At 39.4% G+C, this 24,529-nt stretch overlaps 1 protein-coding gene across 4 annotated transcripts in view; it reads left to right on the forward strand.

Moving 5' to 3' along the window:
* Positions 1–24,529, forward strand: part of RAD54B (RAD54 homolog B) — a 111,614-nt gene that overhangs the window by 83,962 nt on the left and 3,123 nt on the right. For all 4 annotated transcript variants that reach the window (XM_069600625.1, XM_069600628.1, XM_069600626.1 and 1 more), the window contains 6 exons: positions 2,419–2,558; positions 4,424–4,714; positions 11,318–11,493; positions 17,759–18,020; positions 19,484–19,550; positions 19,738–19,935. In XM_069600625.1, coding sequence (XP_069456726.1) covers positions 2,419–2,558; positions 4,424–4,714; positions 11,318–11,493; positions 17,759–18,020; positions 19,484–19,550; positions 19,738–19,935 — 1,134 coding nt within the window. The remainder of the gene's footprint in view (positions 1–2,418; positions 2,559–4,423; positions 4,715–11,317; positions 11,494–17,758; positions 18,021–19,483; positions 19,551–19,737; positions 19,936–24,529) is intronic.

Raw genomic sequence — 24,529 nt, forward strand, 5'->3', positions numbered from 1 at the left:
CTAGTTGTGGAGAGCAGGGGTCACTCTTCTCTTCCATCCTCAGGCTTCTCATTATGGGGGCTTCTCTAGCTGTGGTAGTTGTGGTACCCAGGCTTAATTGCTCCCTGGTGTGTGGGATCTTCCGGGACCAGGGATCAAACCTGTGTCCTCTGTATTGGTGGGCGGATTCCTATCCACTGTACCACCAGGGAAATCCATCTTTTCTTTTCCCACTTTACTCTACTTCCTTATTATTTTTTGCCCTAAATCCTTCCCCTACCCCCCCCACCTTTCTTTTTTCCAGTTTTGCTTTTGCCTCTTTTCCTTGTGTATCAGGGTGATTTCAGCTGCAAGTAACAGATATGTGAATTAAATGTGCTTATTCTCCCACACAACTGCAAATCTAGAGTGAAGACAGGTTCCAGGGGTGACCCAGCAGCTCAACAGTGTTGTCAAGGATTCTGGTTCTTTTTGTTCTTTGCTGTGCCGTGTTTGGTGTTGACTTCATCCCCATGCTTGTAACAAGTGGCCAGAGCAGTTCCAGACATCACAGCTGGATGTGGTGATGTTTAAAGGACAACAGGGGCTGGCTCTGCCTTTTTCTCCTGACTTCCTCTTATGTCTCACTGGACAAGATGGATTGCATACTGTTGGCGGACACTGTCGGTGCCCTCCCTAGCTCCCTTTTTCTGAGCTGTCGGACCCACCCCTTAGCTGCTGGGGCTGTTGGTTAAAGAACTCTCCTGCCTTATCTGGAGAATTATCATTGGTTGAATGAGAGCTTCTTCTCTCCCTTGCAGCTCGGTCAATGATGGAATTATATAGAGCAGCAAGTGGAAAATGCCAGCTCCTTCACCTTAGGATAATTTCAGGAGCAACTTTATATGGTGCAGTTTTTGCTCTAAGGCTCCCTGTAATTTAACTCAAGCTACATTGTTGGTTTCTTCCCCTGCGTTTTCTGATTCCCTTTCTCCTGAGTCATTTCTCCATAAATCATGTGTAGCTAATCTGTATCTCAGGCTCTACTTCTGAGAACCTAGTCTGAGATAAACTCTTTCTTAACATCAGTCGTTGGCAAAGGGGACAGAACTACCAGGATTAGCTTGGATTAATCATTTGGATGACTGACTGGAAGCAAATCACAATGAACCGTGTACCTTTTGTTCCCTTCTTGCTTTTCCTGTTCCCCCACTTTTTTATTAATCATTGTCATGGATTCTTTTAAAGGCTTAACAAAATGCATATCAGTATAAATGTATTTTCTTAACTGTGATGTGTCTAAAAATTTTTTAAACTAACTAGATGTATTAAAAAAATTAGTGAGCATTGGTCCAACCTCGGTCTACTCATTTAATTTCAAAGAAAGTGATTGTGAAACTCTCTAACATTGTAAAAGTTCGTGTTGTCTGTTACTGAAATAAGTGCATTTTAATGTACATCTTACATTATTTATATCTCTGGACAACTTTTTGTAGTCTCTTGTCTGAAACTCATCTGAAATTATGCTGTTTTACTGTGCTGATTTTTATATTCATTTGACATTATTATAATTATTGAAACCTGCTAGTGTCTCTTTGAAAATTAGTTAGCCAAAAGTTATTGAGCATGTAGTATGTGCAGGGTGTATCAATCCATTAGAGTCTCTGTCACTCTTCAGGATTAGTGAAGATCCCCATTTTATCTGATTACTTTGTAATGTATTAATATTAGGTACCTTTCATTGTATTTACTAAACATTAGGTACTTCACATCCTTTGTCTTTACTTTTCTTTGTAATATCACTGGGAAATTATTGAAAAAACAATCCCCAGTTTAACTTCAAAGAACTTAAGCAACTTTGTCCAGAGTCACATGGTTCTAATAGTAACAGATAACAGCTATGGAACATTATTGTGCTCCAGGCACTGTTCTTAGTGCATGAATTAATTCATTTAATCCTCACAACCCTAGTACTACCGTTATTATTCCTATTTTACAGCAAATAAAATTGGTATAAGTAACTTTTCAGGGTTACTCAGAGAGTAAGTGATACAGGTGGGATTTGAACCCAAATAGTCAGACTCTCCCTGGAGGAGGGCATGGCAACCCGCTCCAGTATTCTTGCCTGGAGAATCCCCATGGACAGAGAAACCTGGTGGGCTATAGTCCATGGGGTCACAAAGAGTTGAACACAACTGAGTGACTAAGCACATAGCACAGTCAGACTCTAGAGCCTGTACTTTGCCAAGATGCTGTACTAAATAAGACTTCAGTTCACAGTTACAACCGGAGTTAAAAATTTATATGATTATTAATTTTCAAAAACTTCGTTTAGCTGCCCTTTCTTAATTTGAGACTTTGCTTATATGTAGTCGTCTTAGGGAAGAGAGTACAAATTTCTTTAAACAACTGATACTGTAAAACACAAACTTGACCTTCTGATCACTTTTATCTCTTTAGGTACTCCAGTTCAGAATGATCTCCAAGAATTTTTTACATTAATTGATTTTGTAAATCCAGGAATATTAGGCTCTTTGTCAGCTTATAGAAAAATATATGAAGAACCCATTATTATATCAAGACAACCTTCTGCTTCTGAGGTATAGTTTACTTTAATAAGTAGGTTAAAAATGACCAGTTTATCTAGGAAAATCATCTATAACTTGGGTATTATTTTAATTTAGGAAAAAATAAATTAGTAGAGTGAATTTTTTATTTTCTCCACAATCTTTCAACTTCTCTTGCATTTCTTACTTTGTAAAATGACATTATCACTTTAAAAACATTCATTGGTAGGTACTTCACAAAGAATTATAAATGACAGTAAACATATAAAAATGTTTACCTTTACTGATTTTGAAAAATGTGAATAACTGTGAAGTGATATTTGTACTTTTCTATTGATGTTTTAGTTGGTTAGATTTGCATTGTAATAGGAAATGTACTTAAGAATACTGTCCTCTACTGGTTGAAATAAAAATTGGTATGATTGGAAGATAGTTTGCCAATATGTATTAAAAAGCTTTAAATTTGAATGTATCTTGTGGCCTTATAAGTACCAGCTTTAGGAATTTATTATAAAGAAATAGTCATAGATTTTTATTAAATGCTTAAAGGTTTAGCTGTAAGGGTAAAAAAAATTAGATAAAACTAAGGAAAACAAACTAGTTGGAAATAAACATTTCTGAAGATAGGAAAATCTAAGTTAGATGCTACATGTTGTATATTTCATTGCATCTAGGATACTGTTAATTCTAGGATGTACCATTATTTTTTGTACCAGTAGCAAAACATACTATCAGTTTTAATTGTAAGAAGTCATCAATTGTAAAAGCATCCTGAAAAGTTAAAGTGAGAAAAAAAGTAAATCTCAGAATTAATACAATACTGTGATTAGTTAACAGATAGTTACTGAGCATTTTCCATGAACCAGGAACCATATAAAAATAATTATTTCATATATTTCATAGAAAGGAAAATGTTTATGATACATTATTTAAAAATAAGATCACATTCATTTATTTTCCCAGTATTTACATATAAAATCCCTGAAGTGGGCCAAATACTAAGCTCCAGCCATGGGGGACTATGATGATAAACCAAACTGGTTTCTAGTTTCCATGATGCTTTATTGTTTGAGATCATGTTTTTTGTAACAAAAATAAAACATCTATTTGCATATTTATGTAAACAAAATGATTTTGAAGATATTTGTAAAAAGTTTTGACAACATTTGCTATTTCTGGTTAATGAAAGTTGGCTTTAATTTTCTTATTTTTGCATCACTGTATTTTCTGACCTGTGACCCAGTTTTTATGGAATAAAAATTGAAAATAGTTTTAAAATATAAGGGAAATATCCCATGATCTATATAAAAACAAATATGTACTTATACTGTGAAGATTCTAATGAAGATTAGAAGATTCTATGAAGAGAATTTAAACATATATTTCACTCATACTGTATTTTGACTTTAAAGATGTACAATTATATAATGAACAAACAATGTGTAATGATTTTGAAAGAGTCAGCAGTGCCTTGTGCCAGTAATTTCTTTTAGTTTTAGGATCAGTAACTTGTCAAAATATTTTCTTCCAAGAATTTGCTTTTTTAGTGCTTTGATAATGATTTTAAGACTATTGTACCATCGTATCTTCACATAAAAGCTTACTTTCAGATAATTCAGTTTGTAGATTATTGATTTCCAGTGGTTCTCAGTGGTGGCAATAGCCAAACAAGCAAGGATTCGAAGACTGTGGCTTCACTTAATTAAATGATTATGCTAAACATTTAAAGAGATGATTGTTGGTTTTTCTGTTCTAAACTGTATTTCAAATAATTTTTGTTTAAAATCTGAAGGGAAGCAATTAGTAAATGTTTGATCATGATAAAATGTTTAATATTTTTTTTAACTACATGTATTATTTTTGTCTAAAACACTTTTAAGTCTACTATTTTTCCGTAGGAAGAAAGGGAGTTAGGAGAGCAAAGAGCAGCTGAACTTACTTGCCTCACTGGACTCTTCATCCTTAGAAGAACCCAAGAAGTCATAAATCAATATCTCCCTCCTAAAATAGAGAATGTAGTCTTTTGCCGACCAGGAGCCCTACAGATTGCACTTTATAGAAAACTGTTAAATTCTCAGGCCGTCAGATTCTGTCTTCAAGGATTGTTGGAAAATACTTCTCATTTAATATGTATCGGAGCTCTTAAAAAACTGTGCAATCACCCCTGCCTTTTGTTTGGCTCAGTAAAGGTAAGTAGTGTGTGAGACTGTGTCAGGAATATGAGCTGAGGGTTCTATGTCATATGAACCCGAGAGGGCAGATGAGACTGATCTCTGAGGTTACATTTGTGTGTTTTCCCAAAGCTGTGCAGCCTCTCTGGTGTGATTCTTCTCTGGAGCTCCTCCATGTTTCTGCTTGTTCTTCAGAGCATGTCCTTATTCATGGAGCTGAACGAGGGGTGAACTGAGCTTCAGGGTCTTCCTTCTGGATTTTGTGTCCCATGCCCCCTACTGCCTCACCTAATGCTTGGTCCTGGTTTCCCTTCCTATTTTATGTTAATAAAGCCAGTCACTTTGTTTGGTTTGACACATACAAAATCCACCATTAAGAAATAATTAATTTTTTCCTCATTGTAGAAGTAATACATGATTATTGCATAAAATTTATGAAAATCACAAAGAAGAAAATAAAAATCATCTACTGGTTAGAATGTAAATTGGTTCAACTGGGAGACAGTTTAGTCATGTGTATCAAAGACCTTAAACTTTTATGTAACTTGTGGCCTGGCAATACCACTTTGAGAAATTTGTTGTAAAGAGGTAAAGCTCTTCAGTTAGAGAAAATCACATTTGGTATTAATAATCTTAGTTGATGCTTATTAAACATTTACATGTATCAAACACTAAGTACTTTTCAAATACTATTTTACTTATTCTTCACAGAATTTTATGGAATAAGTATTATTACCATCCCCATTTTTTGGTGAGAAAATAGGAGCTTAAAGATACACATGTGTAGTGTTTTTCTAGAGAAACTTAATTGTAATGATGCTATGCTTATTATTTAAAAATCTGTTTTTTAAACTAAATAAATTATAGTCATTTCCCCACATTAGATGCCTTCTACAGATATGGTTTTTAATGGCCACATAGTTGAGCTGTCCATTTGGATTTGAACATAAGGCAGTTTGGGCTACAGTGAGAACTTTCTGTTTGGGAGTTGAAACTAAGTACAGTCCCTACTCTGATGTTGTTCAGTTCAGTTCAGTTCAGTCGCTTAGTCCTGTCCGACTGTTTGCGACCCCATGAATTGTAGCACGCCAGGCCTCCCGTCCATCACCATCTCCCAGAGTTCATTCAAACTCACATCCATGGAGTTGGTGATGCCATCCAGACATCTCATCCTCTGTTGTCCCCTTTTCCTCCTGCCCCCAATCCCTCCCAGCATCAGAGTCTTTTCCATGAGTCAACTCTTTGCATGAGGTGGCCAAAGTACTGGAGTTTCAGCTTTAGCATCATTCCTTCCAAAGAACACTCAGGACTGATCTCCTTTAGAATGGACTGGTTGGATCTCCTTGCAGTCCAAGGGATTCTCAAGAGTCTTCTCCAACACCACAGTTCAAAAGCATCAATTCTTTGGCACTCCACTTTCTTCACAGTGCAACTCTCACATCCATACACGACCACTGGAAAAACCATAGCCTTGACTAGACGGACCTTTGTTGGTAAAGTAATGTCTCTGCTTTTGAATATGCTATCTAGGTTGGTCATAACTTTTCTTCCAAGGAGTAAGCGTTTTTTAATTTCATGGCTGCAATCACCATCTGCAGTGATTTTGGAGCCCCCCAAAAATAAAGTCTGACACTGTTTCCACTGTTTCCCCATCTATTTCCCATGAAGTGATAGAGCCAGATGCCATGATCTTCATTTTCTGAATGTTGAGCTTTAAGCCAACTTTTTCACTCTCCTCTTTCGATGTTGTTACTTAGTCGCTAAGTCGTGTCCAACTCTTTGCAACCGCATTGACTGCAGCATGCCAGACTTCCCTGTCCTTCACTATTTCCTGAAGTTTGCTCAAATTCATGTCCATTGAGTCAGTGATGCTATCTAACCATCTCATCCTCTGTCGCGCCCATCTCCTGCCCTCAGTCTTTCCCAGCATCAGGGTCTTTTCCATTGAGTCAGCTCTTCACATCAGATGGCCAAAGTATTGGAGCTTCAGCTTCAGCATCAGTCCTTCCAGTGAATATTCAGGGTTGATTTTCTTCAGGATTAACTAGTTTGATGTCCTTGCAGTCCTGAAGAGTCTTCTCCAGGACCACAATTCAAAAGCATCAATTCTTTGATGCTCAGTCTTATTTATGGTCCAACTCTCACATCCTTACGTGACTGCTGGAAAAACCATAGCTTTAACTATATGAACCTTTGTTGGCAAAGTGATATCTCTGCTTTTTAATACATTCTTTAGGTTTGTCATAGCTATTTTTCCAAGGAGCAAGCGTCTTCTAATTTTCTGGCTGCAGTCACTGTCCACTATGATTTTGGAGCCCAAGAAAAGAAAATCATCACTGTTTCCACTTTTCCCCCTTCTATTTGTCATAAAGTGATGGGACCGGATGCCATTATCTTAGTTTTTAAAATAGTCTTAGCATTTTCACCCTCCTCTTTCACCCTCAACAAGAGGCTCTTTAATTCCTCTTTGCTTTCTTCCATGAGAGTGGTATCGTCTGCATATCTGAGGTTGTTGATATTTCTCCTGGCAATCTTAATTCCAGCTTGTGATTCATCCAGCCCTGCATTTTGCATGATGTACTCTGCATATCATGCAAAGTACATTGGAAGGACTGATGCTGAAGCTGAAACTCCAATACTTTGGTCATCTGATGTGAATAGCTGACTCATTGGAAAAGTCCCTGATGCTGGAAAAGATTGAGTGCAGAAGGAGAAGAGGGCGTCAGAGGATGAGATTGCTGGATGCCATCACCAATGCAATGGACATGAACTTGGGCAAATTTTGGGAAATGGTGAGGGATAGAGAGGCCTGGAGTGCTGCAGTCATGGGGTCACAAAGAGTCAGACACGACTGGGCGACTGAACAACAGCAACAGCTCTGCGTGTAAGTTAAATAAGCAGCGTGACAGTATACAGCCTTGACATACTCCTTTCCCAATTTTGAACCAGTCCTTTCTTCCATGTCTGGTTCTAACTGTTTCTTCTTGACCCTCATACAGGTTTCACAGGAGACAGGTAAGGTAGTCTAGTATTCCTGTCTGTTTAAGAATTTTCCAGTTTGTTGTGATCCACGCAGTTAAAGGCTTTAGCACAGTCAGTGGAGCAGAAGTAGATATTTTCTCTATGATCCAACAAATGTTGACAGTTTGAGTTCTGGTCTCTCTGCCTTTTCTAAACCCAGCTTGGACCTCTGGAAGTTCTTAGTTCACCTATGGTTGAATCCTTACTTGAAGGATTTTGAGCGTAACTTTGTTAGCATGTGAAATGAACACAATTGTAGGATAGTTTGAACATTCCTTGGCATTGCCTTTCTTTGGGATTGGAATGAAAGCTGACCTTTTCCAGTCTTGTGACCACTTGTGGTCAGCAAATGCTGACATACTGATGGCAGCACTTTAGCATCATCTTTTAGGATTTGAAATAGCTCATCTGGAATTTCATCACCATCACTAGCTTTGTTTGTAGTGATGCTTCCTGAGGCCCACTTGACTCCAGGATGTCTGGCTCTAGGTGAGGGACCACACCATTGTGATTTTCTGGGTCATATAAGACCTTTTTTGTATAGTTCTTCTGTATGTTTTTACCACTTCTTTTTAATCTCTTCTGCTTCTGTTAAGTCCTTACCATTCCTGTCCTTTATGTGCCCATCTTTGCATGAAATGGTCCCTTGCTATCTCCAGTTTTTTTGAAGAGATCTCTAGTCTTTCCCATTCTATTGTTTTCCACTATTTGTTCTCATTGTTCACTTAAGAAGGCTTTGTTATTTCTCCTTGCTGTTCTCTAGAATTCTGCATTCAGTTTGGTATGTCTTTCCCTTTCTCCCTTGCCTTTTGCTTCTCTTCTTTCTCAGATATTTGTAAAGTCTCCTTAGACAACCACTTTGCCTTGTTGGATTTCTTTCTCTGGACTATTTATTTAACTAAAAGCAAGTTTAACCATGGCCAAGTTATGTCTGTGAGCCTTAGTTTGTCTTAAGTGGAAGACAGAGATAATAATAACCTCCTGATAATGTTATTAGGGCAATTTGATGAAAGAATATAGAAAGAACCTAGCAGAATGCCTGGTCGTGGAAGTTGTACAGTAACTGTTAATACCCTATTATCTCCAACCCACCCTTAATTTTTCTTCTTTTATTTTTCTTTAAACAGTAAAATAATTTGCAAACAAATGAGAAGAAAACCTGTGAGTGCTATGTTATGCGGAGGTCGTTAATTATGTATTTAGGAGATGTCGTGTTCTGTCACATTTCTCCATGTTTATTCCTACAGTGGATTATATTTACGTAGTTTATCATAGGAGAAGTCAGCTTTCTATAACTCTGCAGTCAACAGGATTATAACAATTTATTAAGCAACTTTTAAAGGAACAGATTCTAGACACATTGATAAAAATTAAACTCTTTGGGCGTGATGCCCAGCAAAAAAAGAAGTCAGAATTCTTCCTTAAAAGAAAAAATCTGTGATGGCCCAGAATGTACCACTTACCTAATAACAGCCAGAGTATACTACAAACTTCAAATAGAGTACATAATTTACCATCCCTCTAACATCATAGCAAGTAAGGATCAATAAAAAAATGACTGAAATGAGCCTTTAACACATATAAGTAATCTTTAAGCAATGGCTTAATAAATGTTTTCCATCTGAAACTAGATTGTTTTCCCAAGTTCAGTCAAAATGATGGGTTTCTCTTCAGGAAATGTGCATGGATATAACCAATAAAAATATTATAAGTCACAACTTGTAAGAGTTGTGTATTTCTGTGTATCTTCTTATATATGATGTATGTGTATTTTTTTATAAGGAGAGTATTGGGTTGCACAGAGTCAGTGAAGAGATTGCCCTGTCTAGTTGATTTGGGAAGTCTAACTGGTAAATCTCTGTGATGCACCTCCGTGAATCAGGCTGTCTCAGCACATAAAGGTGTTATCTGTTAATTGATTCTTAATTAGGAGTATACATTACAGTCTTCAGGGAAGCTCTTAAGAGTACATTTGTCCACTCCAGACACTTGTGAGCCAGTTCAGAGAGTAGGACCCGGTGGTGAAGATTTTGAAAAAGCTTCCCCAAGTGATTCTGATTATGTGCTCCTGGCTAAGAACTCCTGTGCCTTAGGATCATTCATCTCCCTTGTATTTTGGTTTAATGTTCACCAGACAACTTGGTGCTAATAACTTGGCTTCCCCATGGACCGTTTATAGGACAGAATACATAGACCAATCGGTTTAAACAGGCAGGTCTCATTTATAGGTCAATAAATTTATATAACTTATAGTCTGATTTAGTCTCTTAATTTGGTTAGTATGGCTCGTTTCCCTAGAGCTTAAGCATATGCAAGTTTCTGAACATGAAAAGCTGTAGATTAGACCCAGGGTCTGTCATCCTTTGATAACCCTGCCAAGGTGTAGGCATTGGAGTAGGAAACCTAACCCAAAGCAGCCAGCAACCATCTCTCCTCTCATATATATCCCAGTTATGTAACTATCTTAGGGTTCCAAGTATTTTTAATCAAGTGATGTTACGCAAATATTGCTATGTTTTGGGAATAAGCCAAGTTAAAATTAGTGCTTTGTGCCAAGCATTTTATGCTACAGGATTCACTGCCCTTAGGATGTTTCTAGTATTATTAATGAAAGATTACAACACACATTAAAGCATTAGGGAATTATAAAAAAAATTAATTGTACAACTAAATAGATTCGAAGTTGAAATGTACTGTGTAACCATAAAGTTTTAAGACTCAGTGTCCCCAAAAAGGTGTCTGTGAGTAATCAGGTGGAATTTGCATTGGGTCCTCAAGTGTTTATAGGAGTGGGATAATTGGGCAAAATAAAAAAGTGATAGAACATTTCCAGGCAGGGGGCATAGGCTGAACAAAGTTTCAAGAACAGTGATAAATCCGGTAAATGTGGGAGAGAGTGAGGAGACTGCCAATCCCAGAAATTTAATCTAAAAAAGTGATGCAGTCGTTGACGAATGTAATCTCCAGTTTTGTGTTCACATGTTAGTTTTGGCAGGGGAATTTCGGAGGTGGTGATAATCTTTTTGGAATAATATACAAAAACTTTTTGTAAAAAAGCCAAAATACTGTAACTAACAGTAAATTTCTCTGTTGACATGTTGGCAGAATTATTCCTTCTTGTAGAAGAAGTGGATAAGATTGAGGCAACTATTGTGTTTGAGTTTGAGTATCACCTGGGAGGTGCTGTGTGAGCCTGCAAATCAGGAGAGAAAAGGAACAGCAGGGAGTGAAGGAGGGAAGAAGAGAGAAAACGAGGCAGCAGTGACGAGGATCCTCAGGGTTTCGGAGAGCATAGATTTCCTAGCACTGTCTGCCCTCTGTTTTCCTCCCATTTATTTCTCGCTGCCCACCTCCCCCTGGATCAGACATAGGCAGTGATACTGCACTTGTGGGGTTCAGGGAGCAGGCATTTTGGAGACATCATTAGAACTGCTCTGTAATCAAACATGGCCAAATTGTGACCTTTAAATATTTACATAATAATTAGAGTGGGCTTTTCAGGTAGCTATTAAGCTTCAGGTTTTTTACCCATAATTTTAGCAGTTTTTCCTCCCTGTCGAAAAAACATGAACCAGGGTTGACAATCATCCTTTTGAACAGGAAAAAGAAAGCAACTCAACTTGGGATGAGAGTGAAGAAAGAAATCTCTATGAAGGCTTGATCAATGTGTTCCCTGCTGATTACAACCCGACCATGTTTACAGAGGAAGAGTCCGGAAAACTGCAGGTGCTGTCAAAGCTCTTAGCCGTTATCCTCGAACTTCGTCCTGCTGAAAAGTAAGAGGGCAGTTTAATAAACCGCTTCTATGTGTTTATGTAATTTCAGCTTAGACCATGTCCTTACCCCCTCTTCTCACTGCCTCTTTTTGAAAAAAGGAAAACATTAAAAATAAGTTGTTTTCTTCTTTGGGGGCATGGTCAGCTCCTAGTCTTTTGTAAACTTATTATTACCAATGTGCCTGTAAATTTTTATCTAAGAAAAACTTAATTTAAATACCTATATTTAAAAAACCCTAGAGATATCTTTTGGAGAAGGCAATGGCAACCCACTCCAGTACTCTTGCCTGGAAAATCCCATGGACAGAGGAGCCTGGTGGGCTGCAGTCCATGGGGTTGAGAACAGTTGGACATGACTAAGCGACTTCACTTTCACTTTTCACTTTCATGCATTGGAGGATGAAATGGCAACCCACTCCAGTGTTCTTGCCTGGAGAATCCCAGGGACGGGGGAGCCTGGTGGGCTGCTCTCTGTGTGGTCGCACAGAGTCAGACACGACTGAAGCGACTTAGCAGCAGTGGCAGCAGCAGTGATATCTTTTGATATGTATTACCTAACTTGTTTCTTTCTTTTTATTTTTTTTTTTAATTTTCTGTTTTAAAATTTGTTGATTTTTGATTGTGCTGGGTCTTCATTGCTGCACGGGCTTTCTCTAGGTGCAGCAAGCACGGGCTCCTCTCTCGTTGTGGTGCACAGGCGTCTCATTTGCGGTGTTTTCTCTTGTGGAACATGGGCCCTAGGCCATGCGGGCTTCAGTAGCTGTGCACTTGGGCTCAGTGGTTGCAGCTTCCAGGCTCTGGAGCGAAGGCTCAATAGTTGTGGTGCCCTGGCTTAGTTACTCCACAGGATGTGAGATCTTTCTGCATCAGGGATCGAACCCGTGTCTCCTACCTTGGCAGGTGAACTCTTTACCACTGAGCGACCAGGGAAGCCCCTAAGTCATTTCTTTATCTCTTTAAGAATCATTCTTTTTCTGTCCTTAAATGTTGATACTCCTGAGGACATTCTCTTCAGCCTCCTTCTCGCTCTAAACATCCTTCCTGCCTTAATTCTGTTCCCCTAGTTTCAGCTATCAGCCATATAGTGTTGATTCCAAATTGTATCTCTAGTTCAAGCCTCTATTTAATGGTATCTAAATCTGTCTGGATCTCAGCCTTCTCATGTACCAGACCAGCTTCATCATTTTGCCATTGCAAGCCTAAATCTTTTTTCACCGTTCCTTGGCTTGATGAATGGTACCATACGCAAAGAAAAAACTTTCATCATTCTAGACTCACTTTTCTCCTGCACTTTCCCAATGTCATCAGTCACTACATTCTATTGGTTTTATTTCTTAATCTCAGGAATCCATTTGCTTTCTGGTACCAAGTTTTTTTTAGCACCTGTTTTGAGTTTTATTTTAAATTTTTAAAAAAATTTATTTTTGAGATCTGGTTGGATTACACTGTTGTGTTAATTACTGCTGTTCAGCACCAAGATTTTTGTTTTGATTCTTGTTATTACAATTGGGTTGTGGCATGCTGCGATTCATGGGGTCGCAAAGAGTCAGACACGCCTGAGCAACTGAACTGAACTGAACTGAGTCTCGTATAAACTGTGTTCCTCTGACTTTCAATCCCATTGCATATCAGTATGCCCTAAATTGTATATTTTTTAAAATACAAATGTGAACACATCCCTCCTTTTCTTAAAAATCATTCAAAGCTTCCCAGTCGCCTTCCAGAAATTTCTCAACTCTATAGCACATTGGTCAAGACTCTTCATGACATGGGTGATACCTCCTTGTCCAGCCTTATCCCTCTTGACTCCTTCACACTTTCCTGTTGTCCAGTTATACCAGAATCTATTTGCAGAACCTATAATTTGCTCTGCTTCTCACCTCTGTTCTTATGCAGGTTCCTGTGCCTGAAGTACCTCCATTTCTCATGCTTCTGGCCAACTTTCTCTTCATTAAGACTCAGCTCAGATGCTTTCTCCTCTTAGAAGCCCCTGGCCTCATATTGAGTTAGCAGCCCCTCTTCTGTACTCCCCTAGCCTCATGTACTTGCCTCTGATGGAGCTCTTCTCATGTTATACTGTAATCAGTAGTTCTCTTCTATATCAGCACCTGTAGTGGAGGGACTGTGTCTTAATTATCCTTGTAGGAGATATTCAAACTTTTTGAGTGCAAAACACAGAGGAAAGTTTGCAAAATAGTAATTATATTTAATTGTCAAGGAGTCTGCTTCACCTCTTTGGAGCATTAATAGTATCATTTGCTTTTATCACAATAATGAAGTGACTAAAATAAGGAAACTTTCTATGAACTCTTTAATACAGTTGGATTAAAATGTTTTATTGGATAATATTTTATATACACTAGCGTGTTCAGTTCAGTTCAGTTGCTCAGTCGTGTCTGACTCATTGTGACCCCATGAATCACAGCACACCAGGCCTCCTGTCTATCACCAACTCCCGGAGTTCACTCAGACTCGCGTCCATCGAGTCAGTGATGCCATCCAGCCATCTCATCCTCTGTCGTCCCCTTCTCCTCCTGCCCCCAGTCCCTCCCAGCATCAGAGTCTTTTCCAGTGAGTCAACTCTTCGCATGAGGTGGCCAAAGTACTGGAGTTTCAGCTTTAGCATCATTCCTTCCAAAGAACAGGACTGATTTCCTTTAGAATGGACTGGTTGGATCTCCTTGCAGTCCAAGGGACTCTCAAGAGTCTTCTTCAACACCACAGTTCAAAAGCATCAATTCTTCGGCACTTAGCTTTCTTCACAGTGCAACTCTCACATCCATACACGACTACTGGAAAAACCATAGCCTTGACTAGACGGACCTTTGTTGGCAAAGTAATGTCTGTGCTTTTGAATATGCTATCCAGGTTGGTCATAATTTTCCTTCCAAGGAGTAAGCGTCTTTTAATTTCATGTTACTGCTGCTGCTAAGTCACTTCAGTCGTGTCCGACTCTGTGCGACCACATAGACGGCAGCCCACCAGGCTCCCCCGTCCCTGGGATTCTCCAGGCAAGAACACTGGAATGGGTTGCCATTTCCTTCTCCAATACATGAAAGTGAAAAGTGAAAGTGAATTCGCTCAGTCGAGTCTGACTCTTCGTGACCCCATGGACTGCAGCCTACCAGGCTCCTCTGTCCATGGGATTTCCCAGGCAAGAGTACTGGAGTGGGGTGCCATGACCACCCGTCTAATTTCTGTCTCCAGGAATCTGATTATTGTAGGTACCTTGTATAAGTGAAATCATATGATGTTTTGTCTTTTTATGACTAGCTTATTCTACTTAGCATAATGTCCTCGAAGTTCATCCATGTTCTAACATGTGTCAGAATTTCTTTCCTTTTTAAGGCTGAATAAGAGTCCACTGTATATATATGATATTTTGTTTACCCATTCATCTACTGATGGACAGTTGGGCTGCTTCCACCTTTTGGCTGTTATCAATAATGTTGCTGTGAACATGAGTGTATCAGTGTCTTTCTGAGACCCTCTTTTCAATTCCTTTGGATACATATCCAGAAATAGAATTGTTGGATCATAGGATAATTCTCTTTTTAATTTTTTAAGGAACCTCCATACTCTTTTTTTGCAGTGACCACACCATTTTACATTCTCATCAAGAGTGCACAAAGGTTCTAGTTTCTCAACAGCCTCACCAGTATTGCTATTTTCTGTTTTGTTTTTGATGTCCTAATGGGTGTAAGATGATATCTCATTGTGGTTTTGATTTGCATTTCCTTAGTAATTAATGGAGGCTTTCCAAATGGCACAGTGGTAAAGAATCTGCCTTCTAGTGCAAGAGATGTAAGAGATGTATGTTTGATCCCTGGGTCGGAAAGATCTCTTGGAGTAGAAAATGGCAATCCACTCCAGTATTCTTACCTGCAAAGTTCCATGTACAGAGGAGCCTGGCAGGCTACCGTCAATGGGGTCGTAAAGAGCTGGACACAACTGAGTGACTGAACGCACACATGCAGCCAGACACACACAGAATTAGTGATGTTGGACATCTTTTAATGTACTTGTTGACTATTTGTATATTTTCTTTGGAAGATGTCTATTCAAATCCTTTGCCCATTTTTTAATTGGGTTGCTTTTTGTTGTTGTTGTTCTTGAGTTGTAGCCCTTTATGCTTTTTCTCATATGGCCAGTTGGGTATAGAGGTCAGGTTTTCCGCAGCTGAACTGCCTCTGCACAAACATCTCCCAGACCTTTGAAATATGTAGCTGTAAGTTGCTCCCAGTGTTTGACTTCAGGGACAGTATCGCTGTCACTTGGCCTACTGCACTGCCATTAACTGCGGCCGGGTAGTGTGTTTCAGGCCCACAGGCTGAACTCTTCAACAGTGCTTTTGTGCATGTTAAGATGGATTAGAGCTCCTGACTTGTCTGGATGGTGGCCCTTGTATGGACTTTCTAAAAAAGATACTTCAAAATTTAAAAAGTTCTCTTCCCTCTTGGTGGTTGCATTCATGCATGGCTTGAAACCTAGTGAGCAGAGTTCATGCTGAATTCCAGCCCCCATACGTCTTGGTTGGACACTCTTGCGCTGGGTACACCTTGCACTCTACCTCACATGGCAGCCGTGCCTGCAGATTTCAGCTGCTTTTAGGGGCAGTAAAGTAATCATAAAAATACTGTCCTTGTTTGAAAGTGGTATGTATGTGGCGGGGAAGGGGGAGCTCTTGAACTCTGAAAGGGGATTGTCCAAGACTCCTTACCAAGATAATCACTGCTCCCATTAGTCTACAACTAGTCGTGTAAGAACTTGTTTGGGACAAATATTCTAAACGAGACTTCCTCCAGTCCAGTAAAGTTGTATCAGAAAAACTATGTTTGGATAATGTTATTCATCCACACAGTAGTATTGAAAAGGAAGGGGAAAAAGTGACTGAAATATTAGTGCTGGAGTGTTCTTCCTATGCTACTAATAGTAGTAATAATGTTGTTCCCGTATTAGTACAGGCAGATTCTTGTTATAGGAATGTTGGTAGATTGCAACCGATGGTCTCAAGTTCTCCCTCCCTCTATCCTTGTTCCTTTGTTGTGTAACTTTGGGTGATATCCCGTTCTGACTCTGAGCTCAGCCACCTGACTTGGATTGGCCCATGAGATGCTGGCAAACATGGCAAAACAGGGGGCTTGAAAGGATCTTGTGTAGGGGGGCTTGCCCTCCCTTGGGGTTCCTGGAACCTTTTTGTCTCCATGTGAATATGCCTGGGCTAGCCTGCTAGAGGATGAGAGACATGAGAAACTCAGACTTAGGTTTTGGCTTGTTGCTATATCTCTGCCTTCTAGAGTCCCCTGGTCTAAGTTTCTTTGATTTACTTTCCAGAGAGAATAAGTATTCTCGTTGAGAAAGAGAAGTCAACTAGTTTCATGGGAGTAGGGCCTGGGTTCTACTTACTTTTGTTCTTGTAATAGCTGCAGTCTAAACCCCTTCCTTCTGTGCTGCTGCTGCTGCTGCTAAGTCATTTCAGTCGTGTCCAACTCTGTGCAACCCCACAGACGGCAGCCCACTGGGCTCCTCCATCCCTGGGATTCTCCAGGCAAGAACACTGGAGTGGATTGCCATTTCCTTCTCCAATGCATGAAAGTGAAAAGTGAAAGTGAAGTCGCTCAGTCGTGTCCGACTCTTCGCGACCCCATTGACTGCAGCCCACCAGGCTCCTCCGTCCATGGGATTTTCCAGGCAAGAGTACTGGAGTGGGATGCCATTGCCTTCTCCTGCCTTTATAAAATGTGACTGTGTGAATGAACTTGTATATCCCTCTTTGGGCACTTAGGTTTCACTCCTAAACACGTCACCATTCCACTAGTCTCTGTTTTCATATATAAATCTCTCCTTGTTTCATCAAAGATAGACTTTGTGTTTCTGTTCCTTATTCTTCTGCTGTTCTTAGGGTGACTTAAGAAAGGTAACGAAAGCAGAAAGGTATTTACTCCATTATCTTTATACTGAAAGTCTCTTAGGTTTCTTTTTTCTTTTGCCACACCATGTGCCTTGTGGGATCCCAGCTCCCGAACCAGGGATTGAACCCATGCCTTTGTCGGTAAAAGCACAGATTCCTAACCACTGAACTTCCAGGGAATTCCCTCTTAGATATTGACTTTAAAATGGAATTTGAAAGAGAGTCTACATTTTAATTATACAAATTCTGTTGGATATTCTATAAATATCAGTGATAATATTACTATTTTTCTCTAATTAAAAAAATCTAATACTGCTTCCTTGTATATGAAGATTCTTTCTTTTTGATTGACAGAGTCGTGTTGGTATCCAACTATACACGAACCCTGGATATTTTACAAGAAGTCTGCAAGCGTCATGGATATGCTTATACAAGACTTGATGGACAGACCCCAATCTCTCAAAGGCAGAAAATTGTTGATGGCTTTAATAGTAAATACTCTCCTGATTTTATTTTTTTGTTAAGTTCAAAAGCTGGTGGTGTGGGGCTTAACCTTATTGGAGGATCTCACTTAATCCTCTATGACATTGATTGGAATCCAGCTACTGATATCCAGGTAGGACTGTTTCTATATTAAACAGTATAAAATGCCAAAGGGGGATACGGTGCCTGCGGGGATATGAGGGTGATGATGAAGTATAAGAACTGCTGCATATTCAGCCCTTTTTTTGTAGCAGGCATTCCACTAAATGCTTTACATCTGTTCAGTCCTCACAGTAGTCCTACAGGTGTGCATGTTGTAAGCTCCGTTTTGCAGATGAAGGTATGGAAGCTTGTTCCAGGTCACATAGCTTGTAAGAGGCAGAGTCAGGATTCATACCCAAGCCTGTATGTCTCCAGGCCCTACTTGACTCTGTAGTTAGCGGGGCCTTCAGGATGCCCATGGCCATCAGGGGAGGACAGCAAGGTGTTGTAGGCACCATGATCGGTGTTCATGTAGGGTATAGTGAAGATGCAAAATTAGCTTCCTTAGGAAAATATCTCAGAAGCAGCCTTTGGTTTTCTTCAGAGTACAGTCCATCTTCACAGATTTTGAGGTTTCTACCTATAGATGTGCACCTCACCTGGTAGCTGTGTTAGGGGACTGGGAGACAACCTCAGGTTCAGTGATTCACTAGAAGGACTCACAGAATCAAGAAAAACAGTTTTACTCAAGTTAGGCTTTATTACAGTGAAAGAATAAAATCAGCACAGGTAAAAGGTACTTAGGGTGGAGTCCAGGAGAGAGCAGGTACAAGCTTCCAGTTTTCCTTTCCCTATGGAATTGTATGGACAACACTTAATTTTCCTAGCATCAGTGAATGACAACATCCATGGAATTTTGTCAACCAGAGAAGTTCACCTGAGCCTTGATGTCTAGACTTTTGTTGGAGGTTGGTCAGGTAGGCACGGATTGGCCTCTGCAAAGGTCAAACTGGCCCAAGTCCCCACCTAAATCACATCGTTAGCATAAACAGCTCTATGGCCCAAGACCCCAGGTAACCTGAGGTGCTTTTATCAGGTACAGTATTCCAGGGGCTTCCAGAAGTTGGTTGAGGGCCATGATTTTCTTTGGAATGTTCAGGGTTTGAACATCAACTTTTTACTAAATAGTATCACTGATAAATCTTAAAACCTCAGGGATCTGTCTAGAGCCTGAGCTGATTGCAGGTATCCTAGGGTTCCTTAGAAGTGAATCATTAGCCTGTTGGACCGAGAATAAACCCTCCATGCCCATGCTATCCTTGGTTCTTTGCATTCTTACTTCCCAAACTTGCTATCCCAGTTTTTTTTCGATGCAGATAGACCCTCTCACTGTTGCATGGCATCCTGTATTTTACAGTACCATAGCGAGAGTTCATCCCTTTCTTTAACTCAGGAAAAAAAAATTGAAGTGGAGAAGGCTTAGTTATGCCTGGGCTTTGTTTTTTGAAGCTGTAAGTGAAATCTAGAATTCCTAGTCTTAAATTTATGAACACAAGTTGCTTATGTGGAGAAGGTTTCTATTGTACTTTCAGAATTCTCATTTATTTTCTACAGGCAATGTCTAGAGTGTGGAGAGATGGTCAGAAGCACCCTGTACATATTTACAGACTCCTAACCACAGGTAGTAACCCTTCAGTATGAAAAAAGGTGTATTCTCTTTGAGTAAATAAAGGTATTTTGTGTGTTAAACTGTGCTTCAGTACCAGGAATATTATTTTGTTAGCTAGTATAATAATAAACATATTTTACCCTACCAAAATGCCAGTTGTAAAGATCTGAAGGAAATCTAATGAATGTTTTCTCTTCAGGTACAATAGAGGAAAAGATCTATCAAAGACAGATCAGCAAGCAGGGTCTTTCTGGGGCAGTCGTAGACCTATCCAAGACATCTGATCATATTCAGTTTTCAGTGGAAGAACTTAAAAATTTGTTCACATTGCATGAAAGTTCACATTGTGTTACTCATGACCTGCTTGACTGTGAATGTACAGGAGAAAATCATACAGGTTAGTTGTATTTTAATTGTTATGATGATGAAGTTAATTGGTCTCTCTTTAGCAGTTGAAAATATTTAAAAACAGAATGACTAAAATATTGACCACTTGCATATGTTAGTCTTCTTTTATCTTCGGGTCTTAGGGCAGCTGCAACATGGATATTTGAAAAATTTTTTTTGCCCCCCCTCCCCCCCGCTGCCCCCTTTTGTTTTTAATTGGAGGATAATTGCTTTACAGTGTTGTGTCGGTTTCTGCTGTGCGACAGCATGACTCAGATATAAGTGCACATGTATCCCCTGCCTCCTGAGTCTCCCTGTCACCCAGCCGAGATGCGCGTGCTGCACAGCTGCTTCCCGCGCAGCTGTCCCACACGTGGCGCTGTTGATCTGTCAGGGCTGCTCTCGCAGTCCATACATGCCCCCTCCTCCCCAGCTGGTCCACAGTCTGTTCTCTTCGTCTGCGTCTCTGCTCCTGTCCTGCACATAGGTTTGTCAGTACCGTTTTTCTAGATTACATATGTATGTATTAATATACGACATTTTCCTCTTTTTAACTTAACTTCACCCTGTATAACAAGCTTCAGTTTCATCCACCTCACTTCAGCTGACTCACATTTCTTCCTCTTGATGGCTGAGTAACATGCCATTGTATATATTTGCCACAGCTTCTTTTAGGTCAGTGGACATCTAGGTGGCTTCCGTGTCCTAGCTCCCGTAAATAGTGCTGCAGTGAACATTGGGGCACATGTGTCTTTTTGAATTATGGTTTTCTCAAGGTTTATGCCCAGTAGTGGGATTGCTGGGTCATATGGTAGTTTTATTCCTAGTTTTTTAAAGGAATAGTGGCTGTATCAATTTGCTTTCCCATCCGCAGTGCAAGAGGACTCCTTTCTCCATATCCTCTCCAGTGTTTATTGTCTGTAGGTTTTTTGATGATAGTCATTCTGGCCAGTGTGAGGTGATATCTCATTGTATTATTGATCTGCCTTTCTTTAATAATCAGTGATGTTGAGTATCTTTTCATGTGTTTGTTGGCTATCTGTATGTCTTCTTTGGAGAAATGTGCATTTAGGTCTTCCACCCATGTTTTTGATTGGATTGTTTGTTTTCTGATACTGAGCTGCATGAGCTGCTTGTATATTTTGGAGATTAATCCTTTGTCAGTTGCTTCATTTGCAATTATTTTCTAACATTCCGAGGGTTGTCTTTTCATCTTGTTTATAGTTTCATTTTGCTTTTAATTAGGTCCCATTTGTTTATTTTTGTTTTTATTTCCATTACTCTAGGAGAGAAAATTTTAATTAGAACCCTATTTGTTCTCTCAATTTAGCTTATTTCAGCATCAGTTGTGAGAAAATTTGACTTATTTAGTAAAAATCTTTCAATTCCTGATAATAATGATTTAAGAATGAGAGAAGTGTTTTTAATCCTTATTTCTATTTCACACATACACATACACACAAACACTTGACAGGCTAATCCTACTGTTTATTTTGTGCACAACTTATTCCTAATGAGGTCACACTTTGTGGACAGTACGCATGGGCCACCATGCTTCTTAGTACTTCACACACTGGTTGTGCTGCTTAAATGAGACTGAAAGTGTCAACCCTCTAGAATGAACACCATTCAGGTAGGAACTCGATTTGGAGTAGTACTTGAGCAAGCAATGTCCAGAAGTTGGAAGTCACTTGATAATTGTATTGAGATGAGTTTAAGAAGTGAAACTGTATAGGACTAGCATGAAATAACCTATACTTTATATAGTCAACATTAATCTCCTCTATTGTATGTTTTTTCCATTTTAGTGATTTCTGCTCGATTTCTTTTCTTTTGCCCTGTATTTATCTACTTTTCCCCCTTATTTTCTAAAGTTTAATCCTTAGGTTAATGACTTTCACTCTTCTTTTCTAAAATGGGTATTAAGGCTGTAAATTTTCTACTAAGCTGAATCTCATAATTTTGATATGCCGTCTTAACTATTTTTCAGTTCTAAGTATTTTTTATTTTCCATTATGATTTCTTCTTTGGCTCATGAGGTATTTAAAAGTCATGTTTAGAATGTACTTTAGTCTTTGTTATTGAATCTGGCTACTGCGCTGTAGTCCCAGTATGGTCTGCCTGATAGTGGTTCTTGGCGACTATAGAGACCTGGTGCGTGGCCTGGTGTGTCCAGTTAGCAAATGTTTCTCTTGTGCATGAAAATCATTTGTATTCCCTTAATTACTTAGTTTAGAGTTCTGCCATATGAGTCAAAGTTTCTGTTACCAAATTAGTTTTTTCTTATTTTAAAGATTTAAAAATTTACTAATTTAACCAGAAAATCGGTAATGTTTACATATGAAAGCTATTTGAAAGTATAAAATGTATATGGTGGAAACACTTCCTCCTGTAATGCCCTCATCTGTCTAGTTGGTAGTCCTGCTACCCTATAAAAAACCACTGTTACTAGTTTTTTGTGTATCCTTCTAGATGTATTTTTATGCATCTGAATAAATGTATAAACATTTTTATACTCTGAATAAATATTATTGCCCGGTTCCCCTCAGCCCCCCATAAGGGATAGTGTAGTATGTGTATGATTCTGTACCTTCTATACCTTTTTCTCCAAGAAAAAGAAATGCAAAAAAGCAAAATGGTTGTCTAAGGAGACCTTACAAATAGCTGTGAAGAGAAGGGAAGTGAAACGCAAAGGAGAAAAGGAAAGATATACCCATTTGAATGCAGAGTTCCAAAGAATAGCAAGGAGAGATAAGAAAGCTTTCCTCAACGATCAATGCAAAGAAATAGAGGAAAACAACAGAATGGGAAAGACTAGAGATCTCTTCAAGAAAATTAGAGATACCAAGGGAACATTTTATGCAAAGGTGGGCTCAGTAAAGGACAGAAATGGTATGGACCTAACAGAAGCAGAAGATTTTAAGAAGAGGTGGCAAGAATAACAGAAGAACTGTACAAAAAAAGATCTTCATGACCCAGGTAATCACGATGGTGTGATCACTCACCTAGAGCCAGACATCCTGGAATGCGAAGTCAAGTGGGCCTTAGGAAACATCACTATGAACAAAGCTAGTGGAGGTGATGGAATTCCAGTTGAGCTATTTCAAATCCTGAAAGATGATGCTGTGAAAGTGCTGCATTCAATATGCCAGCAAATTTGGAAAACTTGGCAGTGGCCACAGGACTGGGAAAGGTCAGTTTTCATTCCAATCCCAAAGAAAGGCAATGCCAAAGAATGCTCAAACTATTGCACAATTGCACTCATCTTACACGTTAGTAAAGTGATCCTTAAAATTCTCCAAGCCAGGCTTTAGCAATATGGGAACCGTGAACTTCCTGATGTTCAAGCTGGTTTTAGAAAAGGCAGAGGAACCAGAGATCAAATTGCCAACATCCACTGGATCATGGAAAAAGCAAGAGAGTTCCAGAAAAACATCTATTTCTGCTTTCTTGACTATGCCAAAGCCTTTGACTGTGTGGATCACAAGAAACTGTGGAAAATTCTGAGAGATGGGAATACCAGACCATCTGACCTGCCCCTTGAGAAACCTATATGCAGGTCAGGAAGCAACAGTTAGAACTGGACATGGAACAACAGACTGGTTCCAAATAAGAAAAGGAGTTATGTCAAGGCTGTATATTGTCACCCTGCTGATTTAACTTTAACTTCTATGCAGAGTACATCATGAGAAACGCTGGACTGGAAGAAACATAAGCTGGAATCAAGATTGACAGGAGAAATATCAATAACCTCAGATATACAGATGACACCACCCTTGTGGCAGAAAGTGAAGAAGAATTAAAGAGCCTCTTGATGAAAGTGAAAGAGGAGAGTGAAAAAGTTGGCTTAAAGCTCAACATTCAGAAAACTAAGATCAAGGCATCCAGTCCCATCACTGCATGGCAAATAGATGGGGAAACAGTGGAAACAGTGGCTGGCTTTATTTTTCTGGGCTCCAAATCCCTGCAGATGGTGATTGCAGCCATGAAATTAAAAGGCACTTATTTCTTGGAAGAAAAGTTATGACCAACCTAGACAGCATATTGAAAAGCAGAGACATTACTTTGCTAACAAAGATCCGTCTAGTCAAGGCTGTGGTTTTTCCAGTGGTCATGTATGGATGTGAGAGTTGGGCTATAAAGAAAGCTGAGCACTGAAGAATTGATGCTTTTGAACTGTGATGTTGGAGAAGACTCTTGAGAGCCCCTTGGACTGCAAGGAGATTCAACCAGTCCATCCTAAAGGAGATCAGTCCTGGCTGTTCATTGGAAGGATTGATGTTGAAGCTGAAACATTTGGCCACCTGACGCGAAGAGCTGACTCATTAGAAAAGACCCTGATGCTGGGAAAGACTGAGGACAGGAGAAGGGGATGACAGAGGATGAGATGGTTGGATGGCATCACCGACTCAATGGACATGGGTTTCAGTGCACCCTGGGAGCTGGTGATGGACAGGGAGGCCTGGCGTGCTGTGGCTTATGGGGTCACAAAGAGTCAGACATGACTGAGCGACTGAACTGAACTAAACTCTACCTTTTTGATTTAATAGTATATCTCAAGATCTTTCTGTATCATTACAGAAAGAGGTTCCCCATTCTTATTT

Source organism: Ovis canadensis, chromosome 9 (genome assembly GCF_042477335.2).
Source record: "Ovis canadensis isolate MfBH-ARS-UI-01 breed Bighorn chromosome 9, ARS-UI_OviCan_v2, whole genome shotgun sequence".
NCBI classification, from domain to species: domain Eukaryota; kingdom Metazoa; phylum Chordata; class Mammalia; order Artiodactyla; family Bovidae; genus Ovis; species Ovis canadensis.